We start from the raw sequence: 22,785 nt of genomic DNA on the forward strand, positions 1-22,785 counted from the left end.
GACAGGGAAGCCTGGCGTGCTGCAGTCCATGGGGTCACAGTCGGACTCGCCTGAGCAACTGAACGACGACGTTGTCATGAAACCCAAGGAACTATAAACGTAAGTAGAATCTTTGAGGACATTCTCCACCAAGATGTGGGCAAAGGCGGGTGCCATCGGCGGGCTCCCTGCCCAGCTGTGTTGGGGTGATTCTGGGTCAGTATCTGAGATGGGGGCAGTGGGGGTCTCTGAATGTGGAGCTGCAAGAGCTCTGAGAATCAGGAGACCCCTTGGCCGCTGGACCACCAGGGAAGTTCGCACTGTGCTCTTCATCCTCTTCTCCTGGACGCCAGCGTTTGGGACTTGGAATTTTAAAACTTGATGGTGAAAAAGAACTAACACCCCGACCATCATTTTCAGGCGGAGAAAGCAAAACCCACAGAAGGCCCTCAGGAGCTGTCCATAGCCGAGAGCAGAGCTAAGGCAGACCCCCTGCCTCGTTTTCCGTGACCAACTACTCCCTGCTCAGGCCCCTCCATGGCTAGCTCAGTGGGCACTCCTGCTCAAACCTGACGCAGGCTCACTTGGCCCTTCCTAGACTCCATAGGCAGGCTTCTAACTCCTGCTCTCTATGGCATCAGGACCCGCCAACCCCTGACTGAGCTGTTCCTGGCTCTCCTTCCCCAGTCCCACTGCGGTGCCCTTGGGAATCTCAACAAAAGGATGCCTGCCCAGATGGCTTCTGGGGGTGGGCCGCACCCCCTCCAGAGCCCCTGTAGGGGACGAGATACTGAAGAAGACAGACTGGACCCTGATGGGCCCCAGGGCTGACGCGAGGAGCCAGGCCTCAAGGCTGGCCGCTCATTGCAATCACCTTGCAGTGAGTTCAACTTTTAAGCTTTTTTTTTTTTTTAAAGGCAGCAAGTACTTTCTCCCAGACACAAGGAATTAGCAATTCTAGGGGACAGCCCAGGAGAGGGAATTTTTAAAGTTCTCTGGGTGACTCCCAGGTACACCTCCCAGGCTGAAAAGTACCAACAATTCGATTTGCAACATTGCTTGAGAACAAAGGCTACAGCGGCCACAAGCAGAGCTGGCCCAAGCTGGAGGGAGGAGGGAACAGAGACAGCTCCCGTGGGTCGGAGTTCCCGTGGGTCAGGGCACCGTCCACCTGTGGACACCGTTTACGCAGTTTGACTTGGCAAACACCTCCTGTCCAGTAGCATAGGGTGACAATAACTCAAGTCCTTTAAGAGTTACTGAGGGATCCTTTGTGTACAGAAACTGCCTTCATGGTACTGTGCAACGCTGTAAATTCTACTTTAAATTGAAGCTAAATTTTAGTTTTCTTTTTGAATTATTTATTCCTCAAACAATAAATGGTGAAAGCCAGTTGTATTGGTCAGGAGAGATTTAAAAAACCCCCATGGCAGCTGCTGCAGGAACCAACTGCATGGATAAAACGGCCATCACAGAGCGCCCGCCTCTCATCAGGTCTCCTGGCAACTTCACCTTGCCCCAGGACTCCCCTCGAGGTCGTCCCTTTACCCTCACGGGTGGTGGGTGCCTCCATCCCGGATGAGTGGGAGGCCCAGGGAGGCTGGCGGGGCCCACATCCTGGTGGAGCTCAGCATGTCCAACTGTCCTTCCTGAAGCCACTGCTTTTGGAGAACGTGCCCTCCTTTGTAACCACCAGCGCTTACCCCCGGCCTGGCCATCTGCCTCCAGCCCCGCCATTGGGGCTCCCGCAGGTCCTTCTGTGGGTCCTTGTTCATCTGCTCTGCTCTCCCAAGCTCAGCCTGGAGGTAAGCGTGTGTTTCTGGACCAAATCTCAACGGGTAACTGACACCACAGTTGGCCACACGTACCTCACTCACTACCTTGTGGATAAGATTCCAAGAAGAGGTGAGAAGCTAGGAGCACCGTGGGTGCAGACTGGATGAAAACATCAATCCAATGGCAGACTAAGCGAGTTACCTGGAAGTCCCTTGAATCTCCATTCAATAACTCCTAACATGCGTCAGCTTTCTTGTTTCTGCTTTTAATTCTGCCATTTCCTCAATATTCAGATCTTAACAGAGACAACAGGGCTATTGTTTGCCAAATCCTGGCTAGGAATTCAGGGCATAGAAAGAAAACTACAGCAAAGAAAACTATAAATCTGCACAACTGACTTTAGAAAATAGTTTAGTACAATTTTGTTATAAAACTCATTTACAGGAGGTTATTCACATGTACTTATCAAATCTGCTCCTGATAATACATGAAAACAGAACTAAATAAACTGTCCACAGTAATTTCAAGGCAAATCATATACAAAGAAACAAAACAAGATTTTAAGTAGAATATTTTCATGTTGAAAGAATTAAGACTGAAAGAAGACAGGGCACTTTCTTATAATGCCATGGCAAGGACAAAACAAACAGCTATTATTTTTCACCTGCAGATTAACCGCCCATCAACAACACTGCTGTGACAGCTACATCAAGAAAGGCCACACGGTACACATGAAGTGCTTTGTGCAGATACATAAAGTACGCCAACTGGAACCACGGTGCGTTTCCAATGCAATGTCCGGTATGACCACTTCTGCTGGGAGGGACTGTCAGGACACACGTGCTCGTTAGGTGTTCTGATGTGCTACTTCTTGCATTCCCAGACTAGGTGAGTGGTGAACCAAAAGGTGGGCATGACATGTGGGAACAGGCAACAGACCCTGCCTTAAATTCATGTTGTGTGAGCAGCATGGGGAAAGCTCCTGGCCCAGCAGTGTCCATCACACCTCTTCTATAAGCTAACACCTTCTAGACTCTCTAAACCGTGATCACTACAACTGTCTGCTAAATCAAGCATTCTACCAAGACAGGAGGAAAATAAACACAGCAACAAAGAGCTTTCTTGCCAAAGGCCAGGCAGGAAGCTTACAAAGCCCTGGCCCCAAGTAGGGCTCGGCCCACCTCCGTGACGGGGGAACAGGGGCTGACTCTGGGGACAGAGCGCATGCTCCCCAGGTGACAGGGAATATCCACGCCCATCAGCAGAGGTCTAGATAGCAGTGAGAGGGACAAGGGGAACAGAGAAGTAGAGTGTTTAAACCTTTGGCAACCAAACGCTCTTTTAAAGCTCTTAATAACCTGCTTCAGGACAATTTCTGACGAACACAAAGCCCTTTCTGCTTAAAAAGCAGAAGAGCAGAGACACTTCAGAGGGTGCACGTTCACACTCAGAGATGTGCTCTCTACCCCCGAGTAGCTGGGGTGCTGCACGGTGTACACAACCAACCACGGGTTCAAACGCAGGTCGACTGTTAACACACGCTTGCGTTTGTGAGACCTCAGCACCACTGTGTGCAGGGAAAGCCAGGCTTTGCAATCAGGCAGCCCTGCCCACGCCCAAGTCTCCAGACCTCCACCCACTACAGCCACTTGCTTTCACAGAAGCACAAGCCCTCTAACCAGATGTCCCGCAACAGCGCTGCATCTGCATCAGTGACAATGGTCTCCAGACACAAGAGGAAATCTGTCAACTCTTTCCTTGGTTCTGAAATCCCAAGTATCCGTGCTGCTCTTCCAGCCTGCTCTTTTTAAAGGCTGTCTCTTTCCTGTCTAAAATATTGTCTCAAGTCCCCAGGAACCCCTTGGGAAGATGGTGAACACCCAGTTTTCTGGCTCAACCCAAGAAATGCACGCTTTCACACAAGACACCTCGGCACTGATCTTGCACTTGGCAACCGCTGGATTTCTAACCCATGAGTTGCAGAAAACTCATAATACACTGGGGGCATCTGAATGACATGTCAAGAACTATACTTTCATATTCTCCTAATTCAAGAAGAATGAGAATTTAAGCTGGAGAACTATGTGCTCACTACTAGAAGATGAACTCATCACAGAAATGCACTATCCTGTGTCAGGGTGCCTGGTCTACAAAGGTCATCAGCGCAACTTAACTAACTGAACTTTCTGCTTCCCAAGTTTCCCCCAGAAGACTCTGCTGCTGCTGCCGCCGCCAAGTCGCTTCAGTCGTGTGCGACTCTGTGCGATCCCATGGACTGCAGCCTATCAGGCTTCTCTGTCCCTGGGATTCTCCAGGCAAGAACTCTGGAGTGGGTTGCCATTTCCTTCTCCAATGCATGAAAGTGGAAAGTGAAAGTGAAGTCACTCAGTCGTGTCTGACTCTTACCGACCCCATGGACTGCAGCCCACCAGGCTCCTCCATCCATGGGATTTTCCGGGCAACAGTACTAGAGTAGGGTGCCATTGCCTTCTCCCCAGAAGACTCTAGCTGCTTTTAAAAAATAGAACTAGAGACCTCTGACTCAGCAGCACTAAACTCAGCTCCTTGCCAGACTACCTGGGCTGTTAAACATCTGTTTTGTCATAACAATGGTTTAAAGGACCTGCCCTCCTCACATTTTTTTTTTTAATATAAGGTTTGTTCTATTGAAAATGATTAACATTTTAAGCAGGGGAAAGAAAAGCCATCTACCAGATTAAATTTTAAAAGGATTTTGTTATTTGCTATACAAATATACATTCCAACTTCTACAACCTCTCCAGGCTGACCTCCTTTTCTACAAGAACGAGAGATCAACACTGCAAGCCTCCTACTTCAAAGACATAATTACTGATGCACAAATGTCCTCTGAAAGCTTCTGCAACTGACAGAAAGGACCAAGAGGCCCATGTATTATAATACGTTTTGTTTTCCAACAACAAACTCCTATAAGGAAAAAAGCAGTCGTATCTGGACAAGCCTGTTAGTCAGTCATCAGAGGTCTGCAGCAATGGTCGTGGCTGACAGCCTCTGCTGTTCGGCCGTACTATAAAACCCGTCTCTTCTTTGAGCAGCTGTCCTCCTCCAGGACCCTCTCATCCCAGTCTGAGTTCCTCTTTGCGTGGGAGCTAGCCCACCACTCCTGATCCCCTACACTCAAGGACCTGGTTTCTCTCCTGTGGCTGAGCACCCCCTCTTCCTGGTCACACTTCTTTTTGCTTGTGGAAGTGTCAGTACTAGCAACTGGAGAGTCACACTGCATGTGAGGCGTGTGGTTGTTCAGGGTGACTCCCTGCTGCCTGGTGGTGCCTGGCTCCTGGGGACTCCCAGGGCAGCCTGGGGCGCCCAAAGGAGGCGCTGCTCCGGAATGCTGGGGGCTCAAGGGCTGCGGCTCCCTGAGGCTTATTCCTTGGGCATCCAAGGCCAAGCCCATCCTCCGCAGCAGTCTTGGGTCCCGAAGCCAGTCCTGATTGGGTGGCCTTTCAGGATCCTTTGTAGCCTCAGTGACTGTGGCTTCTTTGGAGTCAGAGGGTGAGTGGTATAGGGAAGAAGCAAAAGATGTCTTGCTGAGTTCACCATCTTGCTTGCTGCTGGGTAGGCCACCCTGGGGTCTGGATGCCTCTGGAGCGACAGCAGGAGGGTGAGTAAGGCTCCTTTGAAGCAATGGTTTGAGCTTCAGGATCTTCATTGCATCGTGTCTGTAGTTCTTGTCACAAGTCTTAATAATGGCGCCACGTTTCTGTGCATCTTGAATCAGGTGATACCAATGTCTATTTTCCTTGAGACAAAGAGAAGGAAGAAAATTACATCCCCAAAAAACACTCACGTGCTTGGGAACAAATAGTTTAAGTATACCCTCATGAACGGATTCTCAAGAATCCATTACTTGACAAAGCCAAAAGAAAAAATAAGATGCATACAGAACGATAAAACACGCTGCTACAAAACAGCACTCAGCACAGCTCTAAGAAAGACTTCTGCCCTTCTGTCACTGTTACTCAAGCCATGTGGGTGAATTAGCTGTCATGCAATTCTGTCTGCTGTCAGGAGCCTTGTGCAGCCATCTGAATTTGTTAATTAGAAGTTCACTTCCTCAGTCGCACCAGCCACATTTCAAGCTCTCTGCTACCACACGTGACTGGGGTTAGTGTCCTGGATGACGCAGTTGTAGGAGGGCTCCGTCATCCCACTGAGGTTCCTCTGATGCTGCTTGCCTCCGGGAAGACGGCAGGAAGGCTCAGTTTCAGCAAGCTCTAACTTTTGAGTGCATGTTGACTGTTCTACAAACAGGTCCATAGCTGTCACCAAATTCCCAAAGGCTTCCCAAACTCCATCAGGCTGAACCATCTTAATCCACTGAGATACTATTCTAAAGATATCATGAAACTTTCTATCTCTTCTAGAAGAGCTTTAAGTTATGAAAAGCACATCTAAAGAAGGTGAAAGAAAATCCAACTCATGCATCTCTCCTCTCTTCCTCTAAAAGGAAGAGAGGGAATAAACTGCTTATTTACAAGCATCAAAACTTGGGCTTCCTTAGAAGAGAGAGTATAGTGGAGGGAAAAACGATGAAGACTTTTTGACAAAGGAAAGAGAAGAAAAAGGATGGCTACCAAAGAGCCATATACAACTTAGTGACTGAGCAACAACCCTCCTGTGGGCTCCTGTACTATAGGTGGCTGGGGGTATAGAGTTAGTGCAAGTTGCTCAGCCGTGTCAGACTCTCTGCGATCCCATGGACTATACATATACAGTCCACGGAATTCTCCAGGCCAGAATACTGGAGTGGGTAGACATTTCCTTCTCCAGGGGATCTTCCCAACCCAGGGATCAAACCCAAGTCTCCCACATTCCAGGCAGAATCTTTACCAGCTGAGCCACCAGGGAAGCCATAGTATTTATTTGCTGTGTGACCATGCTCAAGTCACTTGACCTCTATGAGTCTGCTCCCTCAACTGGAAGACATGAATGGTTATTTTATTTAAATGACTTTGAAACGCACTCTGTTTCCACATTTCATCATTTCTGACTGCAGGGTGTGCGATCCTGGAGAAATTCACAGCTGGGTGACTACAAGCTCTTGCCTTTTGGTCAAACCATTTTTAAAAAGAACAAGTCCTGGCTCTTGCCTGAAACCTTCCCACAGACCTCTTATATGACAAAGTGCCAGCACTCCAACCTGGAAAGCAGGTGGCCTTGCTGTGGGTTTGCTGAGTCTGAGGCACCTAAACATGGTCTCTAACCCAAGCCCTAGGTCACAGGAACAGGTCTGAGGGAGCGCTATGAGTCCGCACTCCACTCCCATAAGGGGAACTGGGCTGAAAACCAAAAAGGGGGCAGGGGAGAAGCCCAGGAAGAAACCCGTAAACTGGAAGAGAAAGTCCAAAAGTCAGACTGGGAGCTTTTCTTCTGAGTTTCTCTAGCTTCCCAGAGTGGGACAGCAGCGCTCTGCAAATTTGCATGTGTGTGACTCTGGGGGCTCACAGAGATGCCCTTGGTGGGGGAGGGATGTGGGGGCGTTCTCTGGGAATCTATTTCCAAACTTTAGCTTTCAAACTTCAGCTTTCCCACGTCCCCTCCTGGGGCTTTCCTGCCCTTCCACTCCACCCTTCCCAGTCACCACCACATTCTCACCCGTCCCCAGGCTGACTGCAGAGCAAGCTGCTGGGGCAGGTACAATCACCTGCGGTGAACACAGGGGTGCCCACGAAGGCTTCGGTAATCCAAGCACCTAAGACACACAGCTCTGCAAACATTGACTTTTCAGGTTTGAATATGATCAGAATTTAACTGTATAAAAATAATCACTGTAAATATGTTCTTCAACTGATAAGATATCAATTGTTAAACACTTTGATCCTTATGGTCACAGGAAAAAGAACTTTTACAAAACTCTTAATTTGCATGTACATGAAGGGCTGGGTGCCTTTGCTGCTCACCTGACACTATCAGCACACTGCCTGTTACATCGGCTGTCCTCCAGTGCGAAAGGAAAGGTAAAAACCGCCTTTACTGTGAGGTAACTACAGATTCACTCCGCGTGAATTCACTGAGAGTGAAGACTCTACACATGGACGTCACCAGATGGTCAACACCGAAATCAGACTGATTCTATTCTTTGCAGCCAAAGATGAAGAAGCTCTATACAGTCAGCAAAAACAAGACCAGAAGCTGACTGTGGCTCAGATCATGAACTCCTTATTGCCAGATTCAGACTGAAATTGAAGAAAGTAGGGAAAATCACTAGACCACTTAGATATGACCTAAATCAAATCCCTTATGATTTTACAGTGGAAGTGAGAAATAGATTTAAGGGCCTAGATCTGATAGAGTGCCTGATGAACTATGGACGGAGATTCGTGACATTGTACAGGAGACAGGGATCAAGACCATCCCCATGGAAAAGAAATGCAAAAAAGCAAAATGGCTGTCTAAGGAGGCCTTCAAATACCCGTGAAAAGAAAAGCAGCAAAAAGCAAAGGAGAAAAGGAAAGATATAAGCATGAGAATGCAGAGTTCCAAAGAACAGCAAGAGATAAGAAAGCCTTCCTCACTGATCAATGCAAAGAAATAGAGGAAAACAACAGAATGGGAAAGACTAGAGATCTCTGCAAGAAAATTAGAGATACCAAGGGAACATTTCATGCAAAGATAGGCTCGATAAAGGACAGAAATGGTATGGACCTAACAGAAGCAGAAGATATTAAGAAGAGGTGGCAAGAATACACAGGAGAACTGTACAAAAAAGATCTTCACGACCCAAGATAATCACGATGGTGTGATCACTCACCTAGAGCCAGACATCCTGGAATGTGAAGTTAAGTGAGCCTTAGGAAGCATCACTACGAACAAAGCTAGTGGAGGTGATGGCATTCCAGTGGAGCTATTTCAAATCCTGAAAGATGATGCTGTGAAAGTGCTCCACTCAATATGCCAGCACATTTGGAAAACTCAGCAGTGGCCACAGGACTGGAAAAAGTCAGTGTTCATTCCAATCCCAAAAAAAGGCAATGCCAAAGAATGCTCAAACTATTACACAATTGCACTCATCTCACACGCTAATAAAGTAATGCTCAAAATTCTCCAAGCCAGGCTTCAGCAATACATGAACCGTGAACTTCCAGATGTTCAAGCTGGTTTTAGAAAAGGCAGAGGAACCAGAGATCAAATTGCCAACATCCGCTGGATCATGGAAAAAGCAAGAGAGTTCCAGAAAAAACATCTATTTCTGCTTTATTGACAATGCCAAAGCCTTTGACTGTGTGGATCACAATAAACTGTGGAAAATTCTTCAAGAGATGGCAATACCAGACCACCTGACCTGCCTCTTGAGAAACCTATATGCAGGTCAGGAAGCAACAGTTACAACTGGACATGGAACAACAGACTGGTTCCAAATAGGAAAAGGAGTACGTCAAGGCTGTATATCGTCACCCTGCTTATTTAACTTCAATGCAGAGTACATCATGAGAAACGCTGGGCTGGAAGAAGCACAAGCTGGAATCAAGATTGCCAGGAGAAATATCAATCACCTCAGATATGCAGATGACACCACCCTTATGGCTGAAAGTGAAGAGGAACTAAAAAGCCTCTTGATGAAGGTGAAAGAGGAGAGTGAAACAGTTGGCTTAAAGCTCAACATTCAGAAAACGAAGATCACGGCATCTGGTCCCATCACTTCATGGGAAATAGATGGGGAAACAATGGAAACAGTGTCAGAGTTTATTTTTCTGGGCTCCAAAATCACTGCAGATGGTGACTGCAGCCATGAAATTAAAAGACGCTTACTCCTTGGAAGAAAAGTTATGACCAACCTAGATAGCATATTGAAAAGCAGAGACATTACTTTGCCAACAAAGGTTCGTCTAGTCAAGGCTATGGTTTTTCCAGTGGTCATGTATGGATGTGAGAGTTGGACTGTGAAGAAAGCTGAGTGCCGAAGAATTGATGCTTTTGAACTGTAGTGTTGGAGAAGACTCTTGAGAGTCCCTTGGACTGCAAGGAGATCCAACCAGTCCATTCTGAAGGAGATCAGCCCTGGGATTTCTTTGGAAGGAATGATGCTAAAGCTGAAACTCCAGTACTTTGGCCACCTCATGCGAAGAGTTGATTCATTGGAAAAGACTCTGATGCTGGGAGGGGTTGGAGGCAGGAGGAGAAGGGGACGACAGAGGATGAGATGGCTGGATGGCATCACTGACTCGATGGACGTGAGTCTGAGTGAACTCTGGGAGTTGGTGATGGACAGGGAGGCCTGGCGTGCTGCGATTCATGGAGTCGCAAAGAGTCGGACACAACTGAGCGACTGAACTGAACGATTCACTATAGATTTGCTAAAGCCTTTAACTGTGTGGATCACAACAAACTACGGTAAATAGAGATGGGAATAGCAGACCACCTTACCTGTCTCCTGAGAAACCTATATGCAGGGCAAGAAGCAACAGTTAGAACCAGACATGGAACAAGAGACTGGCTCAAAATTCAGAAAGGAGTGCATTAAGGCTGTATACTGTACCCTGCTTATATAACTTATATGGAGAGTATATCATGTGAAATGTCGGGCTGGATGACTCACAAGCTGGAATCAAGACTGGCAGGAGAAATATCAACAGCCTCAGATATGCAGATGATATCACTCTAATGGCAGAAAGAGCCTCTTGAGGAGGGTGAAAGAAGACAGTGAAAAGTGAGTTGCTCAGTCATGTCCAACTCTGCAACCCCATGGACTGTAGTCCATGGAATTCTCCAGGCCAGAATATTGGAGTGGGTGGCCTTTCCCTTCTTCAGGGGATCTTCCCAACCCAGGGATCAAACCCAGGTCTCCCGAATTGCAGGCAGATTCTTTACCAGCTGAGCCACAAAGGAAGCCCAAGAATATTGGAGTGGGTAGCCTATCCCTTCTCCAGGGGATCTTTCTGACCGAGGAATTGAACTGGGGTCTCCTGCATTGCAGGCAGATTCTTTACCAGCTGAGCGATGAGAGAAGCCCGGAGAGTGAAAAGGCTGGCTTAAAATTTAACATTCAAAATACTAAGATCATGGCATCCAGTTCTACCACTTCATGGCAAACAGATGGGGAAAAAGTAGAAACAGTGACAGATGTTCTTTTCTTGGGTTCCAAAATCACTGCAGACAGTGACTACAGCCATGAAATTAAAAGATGCTTGCACCTTCGAAGGAAAAAGCTATGACAAACCTGGATAGCATATTAAAAAGCAGAGACAACACTTTGCCAACAGAGGTCTGTACACTCAAAGCTCTGGTTTTTCCAGTAGTCATGTACAGATGTGAGAGTTGGACCATAAAGAAGAACTGATGCACCAAAGAATTGATGCTTTTGAACTGTGGTGTGGAGAAGATGCTTGAGAGTCCCTTGGACTGCAAGGAGATCCAACCAGTCAATCCTAAAGGAAATCAACCCGAATATTCACTGGAAGGACTGATGCTGAGGCTGAAGCTCCAATATTTTGACCACTTGATGTGAAGAGCCAACTCCTTGGAAAAGATCCTACTCATTAGAAAAGACCCTGATGCTGGGAAAGATTGAGGGCAAGAGGAGAGGGGGCGGCAGAGGATGAAATGGGTTAGATGGCGTCACTGACTCAATGGACATGAGTTTGAGCAAAGTCCCAGAGACAGTGAAGGACAGGGAAGCCTTGGGTGCTACAGTTCATTGGGTTACAAAGAGTCAGACATGACTTAGTGACTGAACAATAGGAAGTTACCAAAAAAGTACAATTTTCACAGTTTACCCAAACAGTTATGAAAAACAACTCCTTAAAAGTTCCATTTATATTGTAAACTTTTTTTGTGGCAGAAAAGCCTAAAAGTCATATTAACAGCCTTTTAATTATGAAAACATATTCATTATACCCACTGAATTATATCCTGAACAGTACAGATGACAATTCAATTTTAAACAGCAGAAAGAATAACAATGGTCTCTACCCCACTGGATACACTTAAAAGAGTGACATAATAGATTTATTTTTATTAGCCTTATTTTAAAATGTCAGTATTTACAACATATTATAAACAAAACCTTTATCAATCCTTCTGATAAAAGATTCTCAGTATCAACTTAAAATGGAGGATATGCAGCTTTTAAAAATTATTTCAAGGAGGTACCAAACAACGAAAGCTGCAGACCACAGACCTAGGGAAGAGCTGAAGGAGGAGATTGTATTTGAACGCCCTCTGGTGGAACTAGACAAAATAGGGGGAAATACTAAGTTGGCTTCCCTTGGGGCTCAGCTGGTGCAGAATCCACCTGTAATGCGGGAGGCCTGGGTTCAAGCCCTGGGTTGGGAAGAGCACCTGGAGAAGGGAACGGGTAACCCACTCCAGTATTCTTGCCTAGAGAATTTCATGGACGGTGCAGTTCACGGAGTTGCAAAGAGGCAGATATGACTAAGCAACTTTCGCTTCACTTCACTAAGTTGTCAGGAAAGTTATGACCCACCTAGACAACATATTAAAAAGCAGAGACATTATTTTACTAACAAAGGTCCATCTAGTCAAGGCTATGGTTTTTCCAGTAGTCATGTATAGGTGTGAGAGTCGGACTATAAAGAAACCTGAGTGCTGAAGAGTTGATGCTTTTGAACTGTGGTGTTGGAGAAGACTCTTAAGAGTCTCTTGGACTGAAAGAAGATCCAACCAGTCAAATCCTAAAGGAGATCAGTCCAAGTGTTCATTGGAAGGACTGATGCTGAAACTAAAACTTCAATACTTTGACCACCTGATGCAGAGAGCTGACATTTGAAAAGACCCTGATGCTGGGAAAGATTGAAGGCGGGAGGAGAAGGGGACGACAGAGGATGAGATGGTTGGATGGCATCACCGACTCAATGGACATGAGTTTGAGTAAGCTCCAGGAGTTGGTGATGGACAGGGAGGCCTGGCGTGCTGCAGTCCATGGGGTGGCACAAAAGTTGGACGCGACTGAGCGACTGAACTGAACTAAGTTAGCACTTCTGCTAAGATAAACCAAAGACTGTTAAAATTAGAGAAACTGAGTTATTACCCCTAAATGAGACAACGCAGCAAATACACGTTTATCCAGCTGTGGTTCATCCAACTACGCTATACTGTCTGTGGACCACAAGAAGAACCTGACCCTTCTGGAGGAGCATCTGCTCTGACAGAGGACTCTGATGGCACTCATCTCTCAAGGGAAGCAGCAAGTGGTGCGGCTCAAAGCGTCAGGACAGAAGTGAAGATCCATACACACACCTGCAAACTCCCACTCTCTCTGGCATTAGGCTGAGCTGAGACCACATTAACTAAGTTTACTAAGGGCTGACCAATCCCACGATGTAGAAAAAATTTCTTAAAGGTCATCTTGAGAGCACACTGTGATTACTTGGGTCCTGGGCTAAGATAAGAACAGTCTGGGTGCCTAAAAGCTCCCATGAAGAAGCTGCTGGGGGACTAACAAGGTGGGGATGAGGGGTAAGAGGAACTCTATTGTTTGTGACCTCGAAATCATTTCCATTTTGATGAAAGATAAAAACAAAACCTCAACCCAGTATGAGTAATAAGGGGCAACCTTTTGAGATCCCTGATCCTCTAGAATGTACCTACCACTAGGGTTCTCAAGTGTCCGAGGATGAAGAGGCTGTACTTGGCTCGTGTGATGGTGACATTCAATCTCTGCAAACTTGCCAGAAATCTAAGCAATAGAAGAAGAAAAAAAAAAGTTACTTCTTTGTATGGAATGACTAGGCCATGTATCAGTGTATGTGAGACACAGGCGATATTTCTGACAGCTTTTCTTGGCTCCTTCTGCTTTAAAATCACAATGCTTTTGCACCCCTTCTCTCAACACAGGGGACCTGGCATAGGGCAATTCTCATCAAAAACAATAAACAAACGATGTCTGGAGCTTTCCTTCAAAGTGATGCACCTATTTCCTATCGTGACTTAGATATTAGAAATTTTAATGCTGTGATTTTTAAGTCTTAAAACATCCTAAAAATATGACAGTAGATCAATTATGACACATACTGTGGAGAGGAACATGCCCCTGCAAAATATATTGGATTCAATCATCTAATTTTCTCAAGTGAAAAAAGATTCACTCTGTGACATGGACACAAGGAACCAAGAAAAGCAGACCTAACAGTGGACCAACTACATAACTTAAAAAAAAACTTCATGACGTTATGTAATTTTTTATATAATTGAGCAAATGATGGTACTCTCTTAAGAGTGATTAAAAATAGACCTACTTCTGGATTATAAACAAAGCAAAAACTCAAGGATGACAGTTACCCACCCAATTGAGCCTTGTGTGGCATTTGCTCTGACGCATGTAACAATAACACAGTCTTTCTGACGCCCCTGGAAGGCATCCACGGTATCGACTTCTGCTGCCCTATTAAAGAGAAACATATTTACTGAAAAACAGTTATTAAAGCATGTCTATTCCCAGTGGAGAAGCCCTGTGCCCATTAGCCATCAGTCTCTTAATTTCCTCCCCGCCAGGCCCTGGCAACCACTCATCTATGTTCTATCTTTATGGACTTTTCTACATGGGACATAGCTCGCATGTAAATGAAGTTACAGAGCATGTGACCTTCTGTGTCAGGTTTCTTTCACTTAGCACAATGTTTTCCAAGGTTCACATGTGTCACAAAATATCCCACTACTTCATTCCTTCCAACAACTGCATGGTTGCTTGTACAAATACACAATTTATCCATATACAATTTTTCGAAGTTTGCGTTGTCTTTGCTTTCTAACTATCATGAATAATGTTGCTATGAACATTCCTGTACAAACTTTCCTGTGAACATTTCCCCAAAGCAGGTATGTATCCAGGAATGAAACTGCTGGTCATGTGGTAACTAAGTTTTATGAGGAACTGCCAAACTTTTCCACAATGGTTTACCATTCTGTCTTCTCACCAGCAATGTATTGTTTCAATTTCTCCACATCCTTGCCAAAATTTGTTAATGCCTGTTTTTTCAATGACTGTCATCGTGGTGGATATGAAATGGTTTGGTTATCTAATTGTAGTTCTGATTTGCATTTCCCTAATGATATATGATGTGGAATACCTTTCAGTGTGCCTGTTGGATTTTTATTTTTTGAAAAATGCTATTCACATTTTTCAACAAAATAAGACTGTCATTTTATTATCAAGTTGTATGAGTTCTTTATATTCTGGATATAACTCATCAGATGAATAATTTGCAAGTACTTTCTCCCATTCTGTGGGTTGTCTTTTCACTCTTTGATAGTGTTGTCTGAAACAAAGGCTTTTCATTTTTATGAAGACCAATTTAATTTTCCTCTGGTTACTTGTGCTTGGATATCACACCCAAGACTGTTGCCTAATCTGAGATCATATGAATTTACTTTTGTTTCCTTACACATTTTATAATTTTGTCTCTGAAGACTCAGGGCTCTAATTCGAGTTAATTACTATATACAGTGTGACACGGGGCAATATTCACTCTGTGCAGGAGGATACCTTATACTACTTCCAGCACCATTTGTTGAAAAAACTGTTCTTTCTGCACTGAATGGTCTTGGCACCCTTCTTGAAAAATCAACTGGGCACAAACGTAAGGATTTATTTCTGGAATCTCACTTCTATTAGTCTATATGTCTACCCGGATGACAGTACCACAATGTTGACAGTTTTGTAGTAAATTTTGAAAAAGTGTGAGCCCCCGAACACTGTTCTGTCAAGTTGTTTGGAGAGTACCTTACACTTCCACATGAACTTTGCAGTAAGCTTTTCCAAAACTGTAGTTTTAATTTTGATGGAGATAACGAACCTGTAGATCAGCGTGGGGAAAGGTGCCATCTTAGTAAGTCTTCCAATCCATGAACATGGACTATCTCCACTTATTTTGGAGTTCTTCAATGTCTTTCAACAACTTTTTGTACTTAGTGTAGGAGCTTTTATTTCTTTGGTTATATTTATTCCTAAGTATTTTGTTCTTTATGATGCTACCGTAAATGGAATTTAAAAAAATTTTTTTCAGATTTCTCGTGGCTGCTGAGTACAACTGATTTCTGCATACTGATCTTGTATCCTACAACTCTGCTGAACTTGTTTATAAGGACTAGCAGTTTGCACAAATATTGCATTTCCTTTTCTTACTTAACTGCTCTGCACAGAATTTCTAATACAATGCTGCACAAAAGCAGTGAGAGCAGACATCCTATCCTTCCTATCATATAGGGAAAGTTTTCACCTTACCATCAAGTATGGTTTTTGAGCTATGGGTTTTTCATAGATGTCTTTTATTAGCCTAAGGAAGTTCCCCTCTATTCCTAAATTTGTTGAGTATTTTTATCATGAAAGGTTGTTGTTGCACTAAAATGCTTTCACTCAAATAAATGAAATCTATTCAGATGATCACAGCCACGTGGGGTTTCCCTTTAATTATGGTACAGAACACTGACTGACTATCATATATTGAACCAACCTTGCATTCCTGAGATAAATTCCACTTGATCCTGGTCTATAATCTTTTTAATATGCTACTGCGTTCAGCTGCCATTATTTTGTTGAGAATTTTTGCATCCACATTCATAAAGGATATATTAGTCTGTAGTTCTGTTTTCTGGTGATGTCTCCATGGCTCTGGTATCAAGATAATAGTGGCCCCATAAAATGAGTAGTCTTCCCTTCTATTTTTCGAAAGCATTTGCAAAAAGACTGGTGTTAAATCTTAATGTTTGATAAATTTACCAGAGAAGCCTGGTCCTGGCTTTGTTCTCTGTTGGTAAGTGTTTGATTACTAACTCAATCTGTTTACATTTAATAGATCTATCCAATGTTTCTGGTTTTTCCCTAGTGTCAATTTTGGTAGTTTGTGTGTTTCGAGGTGCAGAACGGAGTTACTGGATTTCCAATATTTAATTTTTAATTTTACTGTTGAGGTAAAAGGAGACAAAGACACGATCTTCACCCTATACATGAAGGCACTAAAAGGTTTAAATAATTTTTTCTAAGTGAAAATGTGACTATGTATATCTTGCTACAATTAGAATTTAGATTAACAAGTCATCCAACTAAATGGAAAGGTCTGGAGAGTTTCTCAGTCAATTCCACTGTCAAGTGTAATGGTGAAGACCTTCGAAAAGGCAGCAGGCACTCCGTCTACAGGTGCTACAAGTGTAACCTCACTCCCTTCTCAGCACAAGTCTGTGGAGCCAGTGTCCTGGTCTCCTTGTTCTATGTTACCAGGGTCTATGACCCTGCCCCGGGGGTTAAGTTTCATTTTCTTCTCTCCTTCCATCCCCTCTTTCTTCTTTTTAATTCAACAGAGAAACTGGAAAGAGCCATAAAAATACAGATGCCTCACCCTTTTCTATCAAACTCTTTGTCCAAATCCTTCTGAATCATTGTCTTCTGAGCCTTGTAATGGGTTATTATGCCAATGTTTCGGAAAGTAACGTCCCTTCGTTTGTCTTTAATAAGTTTAATTAGTTCCATTACCAGTTTTATCTCTTGAACATTTACATATGAGCTAAATAAGATGAAAAAAAAAAATACAAGACATCAAAACTAATAGCAGTCCAATTGTTAAGTTCCACTTTGTTTCTATTACAGTAAAGGGTAGATTGGGAGGCTTTATCTTTATTCAGTCAGAAGTGATTCAAAGAGGCTGTTATAATGACCATTATTAACACTGTACGTATGAATAAACAGAATAACTGCCCAGTGAAACATGAAGCTGTATGACAGAAAAGAGCTTGGAGTCAAATAAGTTTAGACACCAGCTTCTTCATTTGTTAAAACAGGGATAGCCACAGTGAGAACAAAGGTATTTATAATAATGAAGACATGACTAATGAAGAGCTCCTATTACAGATTTATTATCTTCCCAACACTGAGAAAAGAGCTTCAGATGTTATCACTTTTCTCATTCCCCACCACAGGCCAAGTGGATCATGCACTAGCATTCACAGACCACCCGATCGATTCACACAATCCAACATGCTCAAAGTATCGTCCACCCTCTGCCTCACACCTTAATTCAACTGTGTTTGTATTTCTCCTTCCCAATATTTTACCCAACTGGAATAATCAATCACCACAGTAATGGCCTGGTTAATGTCTGCCTCGTGTTAGACCACAATAGCCTTGCACTGGGGCCACGTCTATTTTACTCACAACTGACTTAGCAGCAACAGCAGTGAGTTCAGCATGGATCTACTTAAGTGCTTATCACATGTTAGGTAATATAATCCCGACTAATACAATTAAGAAAGAAAAACTGAAAGACTGAAATACATAAAGATATCAGAAATTTTATGATTAAAAGATGAATTTATCAATCCAGCTAAAAGAAAATGATTGTGCCCTGGCACTAGGCAGAGAGATTTGTATGAAAAGTATTTTGAACTTAAATATAAACAAAAACAATATAAAAATTCTGACACCATCAGTGAAGACTGAAGTATAAGAGAACATACTCATTATCCCGTCTTTCTAAGCCATCTCCAACATCAAACACGAGGTAGGGTTGAAATGGCCAGTCAGATGAACACCGACTGGTCTCTGTCCCTCTATAAAAGAGCAGCAGCATTTAGAACACAAGTCAAGTCAGAAACATTTTTTTAAATTATTACTACCATTTTTCTGTGTGTATGTGGCAGGGAGAGAGCTAGGGAAAAGGGGACAAGAAGGACTTGTCTTTAAAAAAATAAAATTTCAATACACTAAAAGAGTGAATTTTATTTCTATTCTAGTGCTAGGGAGAATAATCTATGTATTTAAAATATAACAATTATGACTGGAAAATTATTAATACAGTACATGAAAAAAGCAAAGTATAAAATAGTAGGTAAAGCATGGTATGATTCTTTTTTCCCAAAAGAGAAAAAGGAAAAAAAAAACAAAAGATGTGCATAGTACAAGGACTGGAAGTAAATATACTAAAATGTTACTAGTGATTATTTCTGGGTAGTATAAATAGGGGGGTTGGTTTTATCCCCCTTTTCATTTATCTGCATTTGCTACAATCAACATGACTTTTATAATTTAAATTATTAAACCTTTATGTTTTTAATAACAAGACTTAAGAGCACTGTAAAAGAGCTATTCTTCCTAAGCAGCCAAACCTACAAATAAAACAAGCTAACATGCAATGAGAAGAACCCACCTATTTGTTCTCAAGATTCCATCATAAATATAACTAGAAGGAAAGAGGCATATGTCCGGGTGCATCCTGTACTGGATGGTGAGCTGTAAGACGGGCAGCCTGCCAATCATGTTGTGCTCCACACTCTCCTCCAGGAGCTTGTGGAAGCGGGCCATCATCGACTGGTCATAGCCGTAGTCCTGTGCCTTCTGAAAGGGGGAAGACAAAGCAATAATTTCTAACGACTCATCTGTACTTTTCCCACTATTATAAAAACAATTACTGAGCTCTACAATGTACACAGCAAACGTACATCTAAAATGCACATGGCTTGGAGAAGGAGATGGCAACCCACTCCAGTATTCCTGCCTGGAGATTCCCATGGATAGAGAAGCCTGATGGGCTACAGTCCATGGGTTGCAAAGAGTTGGACATGACTGAGGGACTAACACTTTCACTTTCATAACGATACTAGAAGTATTGTGAATATTACATGAGATCATGTACCTGGAAGACAGACAGTACTTATAAATTGTTTTCTTTATTTAATTCTAAAAAATAAGAGTTTTTGTAATTTTGTAGAACTGCATAGCAGCAGAGCTAGATATTCTTACATGTATTTCATCAAAGCTACAGTGTCATTGATTAAAAAGAAACTTTGGCTTCATTTTAAAATATAATTTAAAAGATATATTTTTACTTAGAAGCTTTTAAGAGTAGTTCCATGTTATAATAAAAAATAAAAAAGCTGAAAAAAAAAATAAATAAAATGCACATGGCATTACCAACAACCAAAGATTCAGAGAAAGAAGATGTTTCTGACTTCCACCTTTGAAAAGCCACGGAGCGTGACTACAAAAGCTGAGGCATATTCTCCTTATTTAGAAATCCCACATACTGTTGATGAATGATGTGATCTTGTGAATGATCACAACCATCGCTATTTTGGTGCTAACAGAGGTCACCTGAAAGAACGGATGAGAAAAGCAGCAAAGAATTTTAACACAGATATTAACCATTATTTCTGGGCTGCGCTCCCACAGCTTGAAAAAATGAATGTCATTGTAAACCAGCCTCTTAAAGACCAATTTCTTCATCCATCCATCCAGGCAATATGCACTTAGCGTCTAAAGCTTCGGGTGCTGAGAGTCTAAGGTGAATAACATCGAGTGTCACAGAACATTCTAATGGAGGAGACAAACTAAGTTGATTTCATAAATCCAAAAAAGGGTTACAACAAACCTGAAACCTGAAACAGAGGTAATTGACAAATGAAGAAAAGTGTCTTCATGTAATCACAGTTGGGATATACTTAGGATATACGTTTCAATGTTAGCACCATGTCAAAATTGAGAAAGAATAGTGGAAACTTTGAGTATGTTGCAGAAATGAGCACTGAAGATGTATATGCAAAGTTTTAATAAACCTGTTTCACAAACTATCAGAGTGGAGAAAGAAGACATTACTTCCTATTTGTATTATTTATGCAAGTGATTATATAAATATGCAATTTTAAATAGGTCTGTGTAATTAAATAGAATAAATATTCTTAGTGGACATTTGGCATTATCATCTATACCTCAAAAGTTTATCTATTCAAGCTAACAAAAAAACTCATTTACTTCACTCTAGGAAAAAAGAAAATGGATTTATAGGAGGTAACACATTTACTTACAGAAAAAAAAAAAAAAAACCGGGTCCGTCCTACCAAATGACGGAGATTTTCATGTTTTGACATGAATGTACATTCCTGATTTATTTATTGACTGGAAAAAAGGCAGTGTGACACAGACGGATTCTGCCACCTTTACAAGGTCAAAGCTGGCACACACAAATGCATACATTCCCTGTAACTACCCAACCTTCTGAATTTGGTAACTTATTGTCTGTTACCCACTAGAATGTCAGCTTTGTAAGGGCAGAGATTTTTGTCAGTTTTCAACACTGTCATAATCCTAGAACTTAAAACAGTGCCTGAATTAGGCTAGCATTCAATAAACAGAGACTGGAGAAAAGGCAACTTTGCACATCCATGACCACAAACTGTTCAAATTATCCACTGCACTATTCACAGTAATTATTCCTAGAAATAGGGGGTCAGAAAGGCATGTTGAGAAAATTAACTTTATAATCATTTTCTGAAAATTTCTCAATAAGCCTGTATTATTTTTATAATAAGAAAAGCCCAAATATTCTTCTTCTCATTTCTGCTGTTCTTAATCAATTACCAAAGAAGGCAGTAAAGCTGAGGACTATCAACAACCCCCTTTCGCTAACTGCATGCTAAGGCCCTTCGAGAAGTCATCAGTCAATCCCTGAAACGCTGTATTAGTCACATAACGCAGTGCGGAGCTGGCTCCTCCTAACTCCCCACGAACCCTGGTGCAGCAGCTCTTCCCCACGGACAAGGTCTTAACTCCAGGTCAGGGGTGCTCCTAGCCTACCCCTTCACATGGTCACGCACAAGTGCTCAGACATCAAAGAACTGCACGATCATGTTGATGATCCCAAAGTCAAAGAACAGTAACAACAAAAAACAGCAACACGCTTTCATTACATAACCAAACAGAACATAACTGAACAGAAATGCTGTGAAAATGGTCTGTTCTCGCAGCCGCTACTCTGCACGCACACTCTCTGTATCAGTAAAATGCTCCAATGTTATTCAGTTTCAAAACCTAGGTGGAGACCTGTGCAAGATTACCCAAAACATCCGGATCCTGACTGTGCCATGCACTTCCAGGAGCAGTTCTAGTGAGTGTTCACACAACAGGGAAGGGGACACAACCGTGCTGCTTGCTCATCTTCCCACAAGCGGAGCCCAGTCTCTTTCCTTCCACCTTCCCTTTCAGAGCATGTGAGGAACATTATAGGATACGGAATCCTAATACTGTACACATTACTGTAAGAATAATTTATCTTACTGGTTTCCTCAAAATTTGCATATACATAAATATAAATTACGAGGTTGGGATCCTTTCCCTTGCCTTTAGAGTTTTTATCATGGGTTTGGTGGCTATGTTATGAAAACAAATCGTCCCTTAGAAGACCTGCACACTGCCTTTCTCAGAGGGACAGCCCATTGCGCATGGGACATTCTGTTCTTCAACTTCTGAAGTTGTCAAAAGACACCTACATGCTCCTGTCACACACACACAAGCTCATTATGAACAAAGAATATTTTTGGAGACTTTACTATGAAGGCTCTAAACAGTGGCTGTTCTCTTTCCTCAGCCATTCCCTATTTCTCCCTGCAAGTAAGAGATGATGATCCAAGGAGGATGCCCACCCCACAAAACAAAAAACCAAAAGACCCCTTCCACTTTACAGCAACATGAATGTGAAAAAACATACCACGGAAATGACTGTGGGAGGGAGCTGCTTAGGGTCTCCTACGAGGACAAGCTTGTTGCAACGATGGATGAGCGGAGTAAGAGTTTCAACTTCACAAGACTGTCCAGCCTTGGTAAGAAAGTATAGAACGGAGATACAGTCACAGTTTTCTCTGTTACTTTTTATCCATATACAGTGTAATTCATAAGGAAAGTCTTAGCCATTCAAAAACGTACACCTTCTCCTTCTGCACCAAATATCAAAAATAAAGATTTTCTTTGATTAGAAAACAATAAGAACATTCTAAATGCTTGGAGGGGGAAAAAAACCCAAAACAACCCCCCTGCCCCAACACACATACATTGTGGAAGTCAGCCATCTTTCAGGTGCCACTATCACTTGGGAAGCAGCCATAAACTGCAAGGGCCAAGTCCTGTCCCCGGTCGGTCTGTCTGTTCCCGCTGGACGTGTGCCCGACAGGGTTGTGTTTCGGCGTGCCCCACCCGCCCGCCCGCTCTCCTCCTCAGGAGGCCACTTCACATTTGCAACCCTCAAGCTTCACTTCAATTTGGCAATATTTCCTTCA

The 22,785-nt window shown here is 43.0% G+C and overlaps 1 protein-coding gene across 10 annotated transcripts in view; it reads right to left on the minus strand.

Moving 5' to 3' along the window:
- Nucleotides 1-2,004: 2,004 nt before the first annotated feature.
- SETX (senataxin) overlaps nt 2,005-22,785 on the minus strand; it is a 91,722-nt gene continuing 70,941 nt past the window's right edge. For 6 of the 10 annotated variants that reach the window (XM_070799478.1, XM_070799479.1, XM_070799482.1 and 3 more), the window contains 7 exons: nt 22,221-22,328; nt 18,888-19,075; nt 18,199-18,291; nt 17,085-17,249; nt 14,036-14,134; nt 13,342-13,429; nt 2,005-5,533 (listed from right to left, as the gene is read on the minus strand). In XM_070799478.1, the coding sequence (XP_070655579.1) occupies nt 4,802-5,533; nt 13,342-13,429; nt 14,036-14,134; nt 17,085-17,249; nt 18,199-18,291; nt 18,888-19,075; nt 22,221-22,328 (1,473 nt within the window). In that variant the 3' untranslated portion in view covers nt 2,005-4,801. The other 4 variants (XM_070799485.1, XM_070799484.1, XR_011569477.1 and 1 more) reach the window with 4 other exon arrangements.

This window comes from Bos indicus, chromosome 11 (genome assembly GCF_029378745.1).
Source record: "Bos indicus isolate NIAB-ARS_2022 breed Sahiwal x Tharparkar chromosome 11, NIAB-ARS_B.indTharparkar_mat_pri_1.0, whole genome shotgun sequence".
NCBI lineage: Eukaryota > Metazoa > Chordata > Mammalia > Artiodactyla > Bovidae > Bos > Bos indicus.